Genomic DNA, 12262 nt, shown 5'->3' with positions numbered 1-12262 from the left:
CACTGGGCCCGGCTCACCTTGATCAGGTCACCCAGCATCTGGTTGGCCTCCACATAGGCCTTCTTGACCTCCTTAAACTTGGATCCGAGTCCCATGCTGTGGGCCTGGAAGTGCAGGTTGGTGTACTGGCCCCCCGGGATCTCATTTTCATACACGTCTGAGTTGCCAGACTTCATGGTAGCCGTGCAGTCAAAGGCTGCGTACAGTCCCCGAGCCCCCTCCCAGTACTCGCTGTAGTCGAACACGCGCTCCAAAGGCACCTCTGCAGGGAGGCCAAAATCAGGAAGGCTTGGCAAGGTACTAAGCCCCCAGGGTTCCTCCCAGGACCACGGGGTACTTAGGTTCTAGGTGTGCCAGACTATACTAGGCTGATGGTGGCTGTAATTGGGAGGGGCATGGCCATGGGCTGCCCTCTTCCTACCTGTGTCCAGGGAAGTCCCTCTGGTACAGGCAACCAAGGCACCCATGCTGGGCTGTGAGGTCATCCCAGACATGGAGTCAGCTGCCACATCCACCACATCAGCCCCAGCCTGGGCACAGGCCAGCATAGCTGCCACACCTGCCCCTGACGTGTCATGGGTGTGGATGTGCAGTGGGAGGTCAGGGAAGCGGTCCCGGAGAGAGCTGACCAGCATGGTGCAGGCTGCTGGCTTCAGCAGCCCTGCCATGTCCTGGAGAAAGTGGGGAGGAGAGACATAGTAAGGAGAGGCCTGATGTGGGGGACATTATGGGTGGTACAGAGAGCAAGAGATGGGCAAGTGGCCTGGCACCTTGATGCACAGGATGTGGGTGCCAGCTCGCACCAGCTCTTCAGCCAAGCCCATGTAGTATTGCAGCGAGTATTTAGTACGGCTGGGGTCAGCCACATCGCCTGTGTAGGAAATGGCAGCCTCCACCACACCCCCAGCACTGCCTGCCGCCTCCATGCCGAGCAGCATGTTGGGCAAGTAGTTGAGGGAGTCAAAGATCCGGAAGACGTCCATGCCGTTCTCTTTGGCCACCTCACAGAACCTGAGTGGGTGAGAAACAAGGAGTGAGCCCCACCTGCTCCCTGCATTTCCTTCTCTGGTTCCTGGCTACTCTACAGCCCCTAGGGATTGAAGTCTGGCCTGACAGAGGAATAGGAGCCCAACTGTGTGGACAAGGTCTTTTCCAGGGCAGCCTGGGCAGGCAGAATCACCACCGATGCATCCATACTGGCAGAGCTGCATCCTATGGTAGTCAAGTGCCATGTAGCCATTGGGATGCCCAGGTCTGGAGGATCAGCGGATTCTCTGCTTTGCAAGGAGTAGGGCCGTGGGAGAGCGCCCAGGACAAGGAGTCCTGAGGCCTGAGTTTGAACCCCAGCTCTGTACTGGGTGGCCCTCACAAGGTAACCACTGGCTCATGAGTGATCTAGAAGCCCTTTGGGTTCTGCCATAACAATTCTGCACTTCATGACACTTCCAAACAGCAGCCCCACAGGGTATAGCCACACACACTTGGTTTTTAGCCGGTTGTGAGGAGCATAGGCCATTGCCCTGTGGCCTGGTGCCCCAAAAGCCCTACCAGCAGTGTCTGCCCACCCTGTCCCAGGCTCACTTGAAGACTACGTTGTCGGGATAATTGGTGTAGCCCACAGCATTGGCCCCCCGCAGCAGCATCTGGAATGGGATGTTGGGGATGAGCTCCCGGAGCTCCTGCAGCCGGCGCCAGGGGCACTCATACAGGAAGCGCATGGCGACATCAAATGTGGCCCCTGCAAAGGGATGGAGAGAGGTCTAGGTCAGCTCCACACGCTGTAGCTCTGTGGCCTGAGCTTCAGCCCCTGCTCCCTCATGCTCCCAGCTGGTGCTCAGGGTGCTCAGGCTCACTTGTCCCTTCCCTTGGTGCCTGCCTCCTCATCTCTCAGGTCCTCCTCCCCTGCTCCTCTGTGCCATGACTGTGCCTGCAGCATGCTCAGCCCAGCTCCTGGATCTTGGATCTGAAGCCTTAAGCCCAGCAAGAGGCCTGGCTGAAGCTGGTTTTGGTCAGCGTTTGTGGAACAAGGGAGCACAGTGCCTTCTTCAGTCTTTGGTTTTCTTTCTCTCCCTCTCTCCCCCTCCCCCTCTGCTCTCTCTGTAATGCGTATTGAACCGAAGGGTGCTTCAGGGCTCGGGTTGAGGCTCAGTGTAGAGCACTTGCCTAGCAAGTGAGGCACTGGGTCCAGGTAACGGAGACCTATTGAGGACCACATGGATGGACAAGAGGATCCCTAAGATCAGCACGGCATATGAATAAAATAAAGGTCTATCAACAACTCAAAATATATATAAGAATGTTTTTTAAAAAAATTTGAAACAGGCCTGGCTAAGTTGCCCAGACTGGCCTAGAACTTGCAACCCTCCTGCCTCAGCCTCCTGAAAGCTGGGATCACAGGTGTGCACTACTGCAGCTGGCTTCTTTGGTCTTCCTGAGTATCCCCAGAGGCTTGCACCTTTAGGGTTGGCTACTCAAGGGGCCTGATTTTTGCCAGCACTGCCCGACACCCGAGTCCTCCTTTAGCCTACCTCCCCAGTTCTCCATGCTGAAGAGCTTGTTGAAGCTGTGGGCAACATAGGGTGCGATCTTTTTTAGATCATGAGTGCGCACACGAGTGGCCAGCAGTGACTGGTGGGCATCCCTGAATGTCGTGTCCATCAGCAGCAACCCCTGGTGGTTCCGCACAGCTCGAGCAAAGCCCTCTGGCCCTTCCCGCAGAAGGATGTCTCTGAAACCAGCTGGGGGTGGGCCTAGGGCATACAAAGACAGTAATGTCCATCCTGCAGATGACAATCTCTCATATTCCCCATGAGTTGGCAGAATGGATCTCTTACCTATGGGCACTGCAGGGACAATAGGGTCCGCGGGACTGGGGTTGGCTTTGACAGGGATTGGGGTGGTGGGGCCATTCACCATGACGTGTCCTGGGGGAGAGAGCAGGCAGTAGGTCAGGGAAGGCTGGGAAGAGATTGATTTGGGCCATGTGAGTAGGTGGGCTCAGGGATGGGGGCATTCCTCCAGGACACCCGGTTCTCCAGCTGCCCCTGTACTCTCCAAAGCCACGGACTCCTGGGTCCAGGCAGTGGAGACCTATTGAGGACCACATGGATGGAAAAGAGGATCCCTAAGATGAGGAGCAAGGAAGATGCAGGATCAGAACAAGGGCAGGGCTGAGGGGCAGAGGGCCAGAGGCAGGTATGGGGAGGGGAGAGGGCAATGGGGCGGACCGAGGTAGTGCAGCAGCTTCTGGGCCCGGTTCTGCACAGGCCGCAGCTGGAATAACTCGGGGTTCTCATCGATGAACTGCGTGTCCACGGTGCCTGCCAGGAACTGCTGGTTGTTGAGCACATTCTGCAGGAAGGGGATGTTGGTCTGTAGGACAGAGGTGGGTAGGAGGGTGTCACCATGCAGCATGGACAGAACAGAAAGAAAAAAAGAGGCTGCAGGTGCCATCCTGGAGCAGCACAGCTTCAGCGGCCCTCCTTCCCACACACACACACATTCTGGAAGACTGCCTAAGCTGCCAGTGGCTGAACCCACTCCCTCCATCCTATTCACCCAGAGCATGTGCTGAATGCCACCCCCTCCTGCTGCTTCTGGGGTCTGGCAACCTGCATTTCCTCCCTTCCCATGACCGAACTGGCTCAACCTTTTCTACAGCAGCACGGAAGGAGCACCAGCCTCTCACCCGCCCCACCCCCCACACCAGCCACTCTTCTTGAAAGAGGTCCCCACCTCTGACACACCCACGCTCTTGACATTCTTTAGCCTTCCTGGCTAAATCTAGTGGGCAGCCTCCCACCCTCCTCCTGCTAACAACTCCCACCTTGATGCTCTCTCCCTGGCCTGCAGGGATGTCCTGTTCTTCCGGTCTCCTCTTCCTGCTCAGGCCTACCCACTCTGTGTGGCTTTGTCCTGGGCCTCAGGATCTAGTCAGTCTTTGTCTCCAGGGCCTACACCCAAAGGTGGAACTGTCTCCTGGCATCTACTTATACATCCCTCATGGGACTCAGAAGTCCAAACCCAGGTTCCCTCCTGCTGGGTGCCTTGCCAGCTACCTGCTATGCTCAGTCAACTGCTACCTGCTCCGTCAACCCCCTCTTGTATGTCACTGATCAAGCTTGATGACTGTCCTGTGGCCATCTCTGGACTCCATGACCTCATGTCCAGCTCAGGCCACACCTTCCAATGGGTCTCCTCATCATGGCCACCTTTGCCACACAACTGAGCCTCCTGCTCTCACACTCCACACCTTTGAACCTGCCTAGAAAGCTTTTCCTGGATGTCTATACTGGAAAAGCCACTTTGTCCTTCCCTCCCACCTCTCAGGGAGCAGAGTGATCTCCTTTTAGTAAGTTCTGGGATCGGCTGTTGGGAAGCCCATCCTTTGGCCTTATCATTTTTTGCTGGTCTGCATCCCTCACTCCCTTGTCTCCTCTTCGGAGACAAGGAGGCTATCTGAGCTGCTTAGATCTCTGTGCCAGGTGCTTCTCTAACAGCTGGGGCAGGGTGAGTCACATGGGGACCCCAGGAGACCCCATGACTGTGAGGCGGGTCTCCGAGAGCATGTCCTGTAGCCACATGGCTGCATGAAGGGGGCATCTCCATGTCTTACCCTTTCAGGATTTCTATTGCAATCCTCAACAGGAGTTTGAGGTCCAGCTTGAACCCTTCTGAGAGAGAACCTGTTACCCAAGGGCTCCTAGCACCTAGAGGCCTGGACAGGAAAGGCTCCCTCCTCTACCAGCATCACTGGGCATCACTGATCATCGCAGAGTGGGGCCGGCCATCAGTGCCTCATCCCTGTCTGGTCTGATGGGTCCACCTGTCTGCCCACAATGCAGCAGCCCCTTCCCAAAACAGGGACAGTTTAAGTGCTCCAAGGGCACTTGTGAGAGGAAACATCCTGTTAAACCATTTAAAGAACTTAGAGCCAAATAAAGGTAAGGACGCTCAGAGGCCTCCCCTGTCCTCCAGCCCCTGCATTTCCCTTTAAGTGAATAGCTCTACTTTGTATTTATTGGACGCTGGTCATTCCCTCTGTACTGGAAGCTCCATGGGGGCAAGAACCAGGCACATCTGGCTCCCAGCACAGGGTGGCAAATGGCAGATGCTAGTAAACACGCATGCTCAGAGTAAATGGAAACACTTTTGATGGGGAGAAGAAAAACAAAGGATGCCACCACACATCAGAGCTGACATGGCTAGAATCCAAACCTTCATTTACAAATGCAACAGCTGAGGCCCAGGCAGTGGCCATGGTGCACCCTGGCTTCTGATAGTTAAGCTCCTCAAGCTGCAGGTTTTCCTTCCTCTCACCCCTACCAAGCGCATAAGTACCTTCAATTAATACCCTCAGTCTGTTTCAGTGGTTAAGTAATTGCCCAAGGCCACACAGCTGGGCCGGGCAGGGCTGGAATTCCAGTCTCTGGTTTCCCAGAGTTCCTGCTACCAGCCTCCCCTCCCCACCATGGAGGGCGGGGATCGGGTCTGTAGGAAGAGAAGGGGGCACCTCAGCAGTCTGAGGATGCCTTGAAGCCTGTGGGAGGGGATGACTCCTCATGCTCCCCAATTGGTCACACCAGTCGTGCGGCGGGCACAAACTAGGACCAGGGTGCTTGACCTGGTTCCAAGACCTCAGCCAGTCCATCCAAACCCCAGCTTCCTGCGGCCACCTAGCACCTGAGCTTGTCCCAGGACCGCCCTCCCCGGGACACAGCCCGGCGAGAGCAGAGGAGGAGGGCGGGGCTGCGGCGCGGAAAGGACCATTGACGCACAGCTTCAAACAGCGTGCCACCGCCGGCCTGCTGGGAAACGGCGCCGCGCAGACCAATCCGGCCGGAGGCGGAGGCCGGTTGGCTCCGAGCTCCGGGCAAAGCGGGACGGGCGGGGCAACGAGAGGGAGGGGCAGGCGGCGGGGGCGGGGCGCGGCGCCTGCCCGAGGCCGAGCCCTCGCGGCCCCACCCCGCAGCAACCCAGCCGGGGGCGCCTCCCTAGCCCCCCCAGGGCCCGTGCCTGTTGGGGACCCTCCACGTGACTCGGTGATGCAGAACGGTTATGACCTTCAGCGTGTGTCTGTGAACGCGAGGGTCTCAGCAACAGCGCGGGTTTGCGCCCGGCCCTGCCCGTGGGTGCGGGGAAGTGTGGGTGTGTGGGCATATGTAGGCGTGTTGGGGAGGGTGCCCAGCGACATGTGACAAAGACCCGTTTCTGGGAGACGGTGAAGGGGCCCGCGAGCTGGCGCTTTGTCTGGCTGGCTGCAGAGTGAGGTTCGCGCCGCGGCGGCGGGCGCCCGAGCGGTGCAGGATGCCGGGGCGCAAGGGGGGCCGGGGGCGCGCGCACCAGTGCCGGGGTGAGTGCGCTGCGGCAGCGCCTAGGGGCAGCGCGGCAGGCCCGCGCTGGCCTGGGCCTCGGGCGTGACTGGGCACCACCCGTGGGTGCTGCAGTGCCTGCGTGTCCCGGTGACCTCCGGAGCCAGCCCGGGGCCGGGTGGATCCCCGTGCACCCCTCCCCGTCCTCCTTCCACGTGCGTGTCCACGGCGCGCGCGTTCGCTGGCGCGCACCCGCCTGCCTGTCGCCCCTACCGCCGCCGCGGACCGCGCCGGGAAAAGGTGCCGGGAACCGAGTAAGCCGGGGCCGTGGGCCCGAGCGCCATGGGCCGTAAGGCGCGCGGCAGGCGGCCCAGGCCTCGCCCCCGAGGGAGAGCGGCCTGGAGACGGCCAGGGCCGGCTGGACCCGTGGGGATGCCGGCCCGCGCCCCCTAAGCGACTAACACCAGGTGAGGGGGCCGCGGGACGCACCGCTGGGCCGGGCCGGGGAGGGACCACGGGCCAAGCCAGGGATCAATTGGGAGCCTTTCCTGGCGCGGAGAGGGATGGCGCGGAGGGAGGAAGGGGCTGGCGATTCCAGGGGACGCCAGGAAAAGGAAGTTCCGGGACCCTCCCTGCTCTCGGCCCACCGCCGCTTCCTGCCTCATGCCTCACCTTGTCCCCAGCGCCAGGACTCCCCCTAACTGCTTGGGAAATGTGACCTTTACTCCGGGGGGCCTGGCCCTGCAGCCCCAGCCTTCCTTCATCCCTGGGGACCCCCTTGAGCTTCTAACCCAATCTTCCCAGGCCAGACTCTGGAAGCTGGCTCTTGGGACTGTGCCCTGGGCACAAGTGGGCACTTGCACCAGCCCCACCTGTGCCTGGGCTGCGGCCCTTCCCTACAGGGCGCTCACCATGGCCCCACCACTACTGCTGCTGCTGCTGGCCAGTGGAGCGGCTGCCTGTCCGCTACCCTGCGTCTGCCAGAACCTATCCGAGTCCCTCAGTACCCTTTGTGCCCATCGAGGCCTGCTGTTTGTGCCACCCAACGTGGACCGGCGCACAGTGGAGCTGCGGCTAGCTGACAACTTCATCCAGGCCCTGGGACCACCTGACTTTCGCAACATGACTGGGCTGGTGGACCTGACGCTGTCTCGGAATGCCATCACCCGCATTGGAGCCCGCGCCTTTGGGGACCTGGAGAGCCTGCGATCCCTACACCTGGACGGCAACAGGCTGGTGGAGTTGGGCAGCGGCAGCCTGCGGGGGCCTGTCAACCTGCAGCACCTCATCCTCAGTGGCAACCAGCTGGGCCGCATCGCGCCAGGGGCCTTCGATGACTTCCTGGACAGCCTGGAGGACCTGGACCTGTCCTACAACAACCTCCGACAGGTGCCCTGGGCCGGCATCGGCGCCATGCCGGCCCTGCACACTCTCAACCTGGACCACAACCTCATCGACGCGCTGCCCCCGGGCGCCTTTGCACAGCTTGGTCAGCTCTCCCGCCTCGACCTCACCTCCAACCGCCTGGCCACGTTGGCGCCCGACCCGCTCTTCTCCAGGGGGCGCGACGCGGAGGCCTCGCCGGCTCCGCTGGTGCTGAGCTTCAGCGGGAACCCGCTGCACTGCAACTGCGAGCTGCTGTGGCTGCGGCGGCTGGCGCGGCCGGATGACCTGGAGACCTGTGCCTCCCCACCCGGCCTGGCTGGCCGATACTTCTGGGCAGTGCCTGAGGGCGAGTTCTCGTGTGAGCCGCCCCTCATTGCCCGCCACACGCAGCGCCTCTGGGTGCTGGAGGGACAGCGGGCCACGCTGAGGTGCCGGGCCCTTGGTGACCCTGCACCCACCATGCACTGGGTTGGCCCCGACGACCGGCTGGTTGGCAACTCCTCCCGAGCCTGGGCCTTCCCCAACGGAACCCTGGAGATTGGGGTGACAGGCGCTGGGGACGCAGGAGGCTACACTTGTATCGCCACCAACCCTGCTGGTGAGGCCACTGCCCGAGTAGAGCTCCGGGTGCTGGCCTTGCCCCATGGCGGGAACGCCAGTGCCGAGGGGGGCCGCCCAGGGCCCTCAGACATTGCTGCCTCTGCTCGAACTGCTGCTGAGGGCGAGGGGACTCTGGAGTCTGAGCCAGCTGTGCAAGTGACAGAAGTGACTGCCACCTCAGGGCTGGTGAGCTGGGGCCCTGGGCGGCCAGCTGACCCTGTGTGGATGTTCCAAATCCAGTACAACAGCAGCGAAGACGAGACCCTCATCTATCGGTGAGGACGCACCCTGCCCGTGTCCTCAGCCCCTGCTTGGCCCCCGCCCGGCCCTCCCGCCAATGTGCCCTTGGCTTCTGAGCCCCCAGGAACCCAGCATCTGAGGGTGCGGGGCTCAGGTATGGATGCTTACGTGACAGCTGTACGCTGCTGGTGGCCTGGTTTGTGGCTTGGCCGTGGCTGGGTGTTCCTGCTAGTATCCCCCCCACACCCATCCTCCTCTGCTTGCTTGTGACCTAAGTCAGTCCAGTCACACACCAGTCTGTCCCTTGGCACCGCCTCTTGTCCTGCACGTGCCCGTCCTTGTTTCTTTGCCATCTTGAGGGAACACAGAAGGCCCCTGTGGCTCAGGTCCCGGGGAGCTCTCCAGAGCTGGGCAGGGAGTGAGGGCTTTAGGAGCCGCGAGGCCCTGGCTGTGCGAGGCGGGAGCTGGGCTGCGCCTGACCCTGGGGCTCTGACCACCTGTCTGTCTTGCAGGATCGTCCCAGCATCCAGCCAGCACTTCCTGCTAAAGCACCTGGTGCCGGGTGCTGACTACGACCTCTGCCTGCTGGCCCTGTCACCTGCCACTGGACCCTCTGACCTCACGGCCACCAGGCTACTGGGCTGTGCCCACTTCTCCACACTGCCAGCCACGCCCTTGTGCCATGCCCTGCAGGCCCATGTGCTGGGCGGGACCCTGACTGTGGCTGTGGGGGGGGTTCTGGTGGCTGCCTTACTGGTCTTCACTGTGGCCTTGCTGGTTCGGGGCCGGGGAGCTGGGAACGGCCGCCTCCCCCTCAAGCTCAGCCACGTCCAGTCCCAGACCAATGGAGGTCCCAGCCCTACCCCCAAGAGCCACCCACCGAGGAGCCCCCCACCCCGCCCCCAGCGCAGCTGCTCCCTGGACCTGGGAGATACAGGCGGGTGCTACGGGTATGCCAGGCGCCTGGGAGGGGCCTGGGCCCGGAGGAGCCACTCTGTACATGGGGGGCTGCTTGGGGCTGGGTGCCGGGGTGCGGGAGGCAGTGCAGAGCGGCTGGAGGAGAGTGTGGTGTGACAGGAGGGCGGCTTGTGCCCTGAGGAATGAGCAGCGAGGCCAGGGGCCCAGGGCAGTGGCCACCTGGCCCAGTGAGCAGCACTGCCAGGGGCCTCTCCCTGGTTTTTATCCTTGGTACCTCAGGCTTCCCATGTACTTGGAGGGACAGGAGCCCTTCCCTTGGTTCTGACCTCCAGACTGGGGTAAAGGGACAGGTCCCTCTGACAGGTGCTCAGAGCCACCAAGGCAGGGGTTGCAGCCACCAAGTGGGCGTCTTGTTTCTATTTATAATAAAATTGTTGGGGACACCTCAGTGCTGGTCTCTGGCCCCATTCTGAGGGAAGGTGGAAGGGAGGGGATGAGGGGCTGGTAGAGGCACAGACCGGGCGGAGCTGACCCTGCAGCCTGAGCCTCCACTGCCCATTCGTCCTCTGGGGCAGTCCAGTGCCGGGCTCTGGTTTCTTCTGACCGGGCCTAGCCTGGCCTACGGGAGCTGGGGGCTCGGGCGAGCAGCTTGTCTGTCAGTACGGAGGGTACCCTTCCCAGCAGGCGTGTGTAGGACAATCCCTGGTGCGTGAAGCCCGAGCACTGGCACTGTCCCAGCAGTGCTGGAAGCCTGGGAGTGGCAGCGGGACTGTGGGTAGCAGCCCGAGGGTGGGTGGAGGGCATAGCCCTTCTGGGCAAAAGAACCAAAAGAATGGTAACATTCTCCTGAGCACAACTCGGTGAAATACCCCCATAGTCCTGTTGGGGACAGCCATGCCTGCCTTCTCCTGGGCACCTTCTGGACTTATGAAGTGCCACCCTCAAGACTGGGAGTCCCACTGGCAGCCATCACCCAGAGACCTCCAAAAGGTCCTGTCATCCCTCAGGCACCAACGAGATGGCACCCCCAGCCACTCCTCTGAGGTCCCCATGGCTGTGCCCTCAACGTTCCTGGAGAGATGGCCCCGAGCTGCCTGCCTGTGGGGGTGGAGGTGGGGATGTGCTGGATGGGGCTCACCCCAGAACCCCTTTCTGCTTCCTTTGCCGGGGGTCCCACGGGCCCTGTTGGCTGCTGCTCGGCAAAGCTCTGGCAGCACTGACTGGCCTCCATGTCCTGGGCGGAGCCCTTCCTAGCGAGCGTGCGAGAGCCTGCTGGTGCTCCAGGAGGATGCAGCTGGCGGCCCCGGGGCCATGGCAGGGCCTGGCTGGTGCCAGGCACAGCACAGGGGCTGCACGGGCACACCGGTGCTCCTGATGACAGCCAAGGAGACCGGTATTCCAGGCCAAGCTGGTGGGTATCGTCCTCCCAGGCCCAGGACACGGGCCTGAGGTGGCCAAGGATGGTTTAACCCATTACGCCCCAGCATGCCGTTTGCCGTGTACTATCCAAACATTAGTCAACAAACGTGCCGTTTATGATCACTTTCTTGCTCAATTTAAATGTTTCGAGGTGTTCTATGTATGGGGCACTGGGACTTGATGGGTTAAATGGAAATGAGGTCCTCAGCAAAGTGGGGGGCAAGGAGGGAGGGCAGGGGAGACAAAAGCTTAAGGCCAGAAAGCCAGGCTCCTGAAGGCCCAGAATGAGGCAGGGACCAATGGCCTGGGCTAGTGCGGATCTGGGAAAGACACAGGCACCCCAGGAACCAGAACCCCTTACCTTGCTGCCACCCCATGGCCATGGTCCCCAGAGTCCCTTTCTCCACCCTCCTCCAGTGAGGAGAGGAGGTTCCTGGTACTTGGGGGTATAGGACAGAGTAGAGTCCTTGGCCCAGGGGACCTGGGGGCTGAGGACAAGGGGTCAGAGGAATGGGGACCAACCACGGCCAGCCACAACAGCAGCAGCAGCAGCACAGGGAGAGCCCGGCCCTCACTCCCACCGCGGTCACAGGAGGCAGGGACTCACGGCCCCTCCCAACAGGGTCAGCAGAGAAAGCCCAGCCCAAACTACCGGGAACACGCTGCCCTGGGTGTGGGACGGGAGCCCTGATGCAGCCCTGTGGAAGGGAGCGACCCCCGGCGTCTGCCAACACTTCCCTCAGGTGGCCAAGGTGGCCAGCCCAGCCGGCAGGCCCCTGCCATTTTCCAAAAGTCTCTGCCCCCTGGGGCTACCGCCAGGACATGCCATGGGGTCTTGCGGAGAGGTCGGAGGAGTGACCCAGGGGACAGCAGCTGGCCCCGCAGGAGCCCTCAGGAGCCAGCCCAGCCACAGTCTGTGGCTGCAGACCATCCTGGGAACCCCCAAAGAGAAGAAAGGGATTCCCACAGGGGCTGAATGCCCAGCCCTGTCCTCATGCTGATGGCAGCACCCACAGACACGTGGGTAGGTGCTGGCTTCAAGGACAAGACTGCTTCTTGGCTGTGAATTCATCCCTAGCTCTAGACACTAGTAGCAAACAGCCCAACAAGGAGGGAAGGCATTTTGGATCCTCGCTGGCAGACAACCACCCTGGTCAGAAACAGGTCACGTGCCCCTGCCTGGCCACCAGCCCCGCTGCAGCCATACTCCTTGGCTGTCCCTGAAGCACCCACCATTCTGCAGACTCGGCTGAAATGCAGAGGGCTGGGGGATGGCGGAGGCCTCCCCTCCTCACACAGGGCTGGGCCCTCGCCCAGGAGCTCCTTTTCTTGTTCAAAACACAGGCTTCCGGGCCTCCACCCAAACCTGTGGGGTGGGGACTTCCACG

The 12262-nt window shown here is 61.4% G+C and overlaps 2 protein-coding genes across 10 annotated transcripts in view; one reads left to right on the top strand and one right to left on the bottom strand.

Moving 5' to 3' along the window:
• Positions 1-12262, bottom strand: part of Pc (pyruvate carboxylase) — a 114749-nt gene that overhangs the window by 1648 nt on the left and 100839 nt on the right. For all 8 annotated transcript variants that reach the window (XM_021731752.3, XM_040284041.2, XM_005333362.5 and 5 more), the window contains 7 exons: positions 3228-3372; positions 2835-2924; positions 2529-2750; positions 1582-1738; positions 771-1011; positions 422-671; positions 18-262 (listed from right to left, as the gene is read on the bottom strand). In XM_021731752.3, the coding sequence (XP_021587427.1) occupies positions 18-262; positions 422-671; positions 771-1011; positions 1582-1738; positions 2529-2750; positions 2835-2924; positions 3228-3372 (1350 nt within the window). The remainder of the gene's footprint in view (positions 1-17; positions 263-421; positions 672-770; positions 1012-1581; positions 1739-2528; positions 2751-2834; positions 2925-3227; positions 3373-12262) is intronic.
• On the top strand, positions 6639-9903 carry Lrfn4 (leucine rich repeat and fibronectin type III domain containing 4). Of its 2 annotated transcripts, XM_021731754.2 has the most exons (3): positions 6639-6778; positions 7214-8572; positions 9050-9903. In XM_021731754.2, exons 2-3 carry the CDS (start codon positions 7224-7226, stop codon positions 9609-9611), a joined length of 1911 nt encoding a protein of 636 aa, XP_021587429.1. In that variant the 5' UTR covers positions 6639-6778; positions 7214-7223; the 3' UTR covers positions 9612-9903. The 2 variants fall into 2 exon arrangements, with proteins under 2 accessions (XP_021587429.1, XP_005333418.1); XM_005333361.5 differs by having other exon boundaries at positions 6754-8572.

This window comes from Ictidomys tridecemlineatus, chromosome 4, assembly GCF_052094955.1.
Source record: "Ictidomys tridecemlineatus isolate mIctTri1 chromosome 4, mIctTri1.hap1, whole genome shotgun sequence".
In the NCBI taxonomy this organism is placed as follows: domain Eukaryota; kingdom Metazoa; phylum Chordata; class Mammalia; order Rodentia; family Sciuridae; genus Ictidomys; species Ictidomys tridecemlineatus.
The sequence above is the reverse complement of the archived record's forward strand: the minus strand, read 5'-3'. Positions and strand labels throughout refer to the sequence as shown.

Bases quoted from the DNA above. Each gene is read 5' to 3' on its own strand.
- Lrfn4 (XM_005333361.5), top strand. From the start codon at position 6,975: ATGCCTCACCTTGTCCCCAGCGCCAGGACTCCCCCTAACTGCTTGGGA. The intron at 8,573-9,049 runs GTGAGGACGCAC...TCTGTCTTGCAG, and splicing joins GACGAGACCCTCATCTATCG to GATCGTCCCAGCATCCAGCC.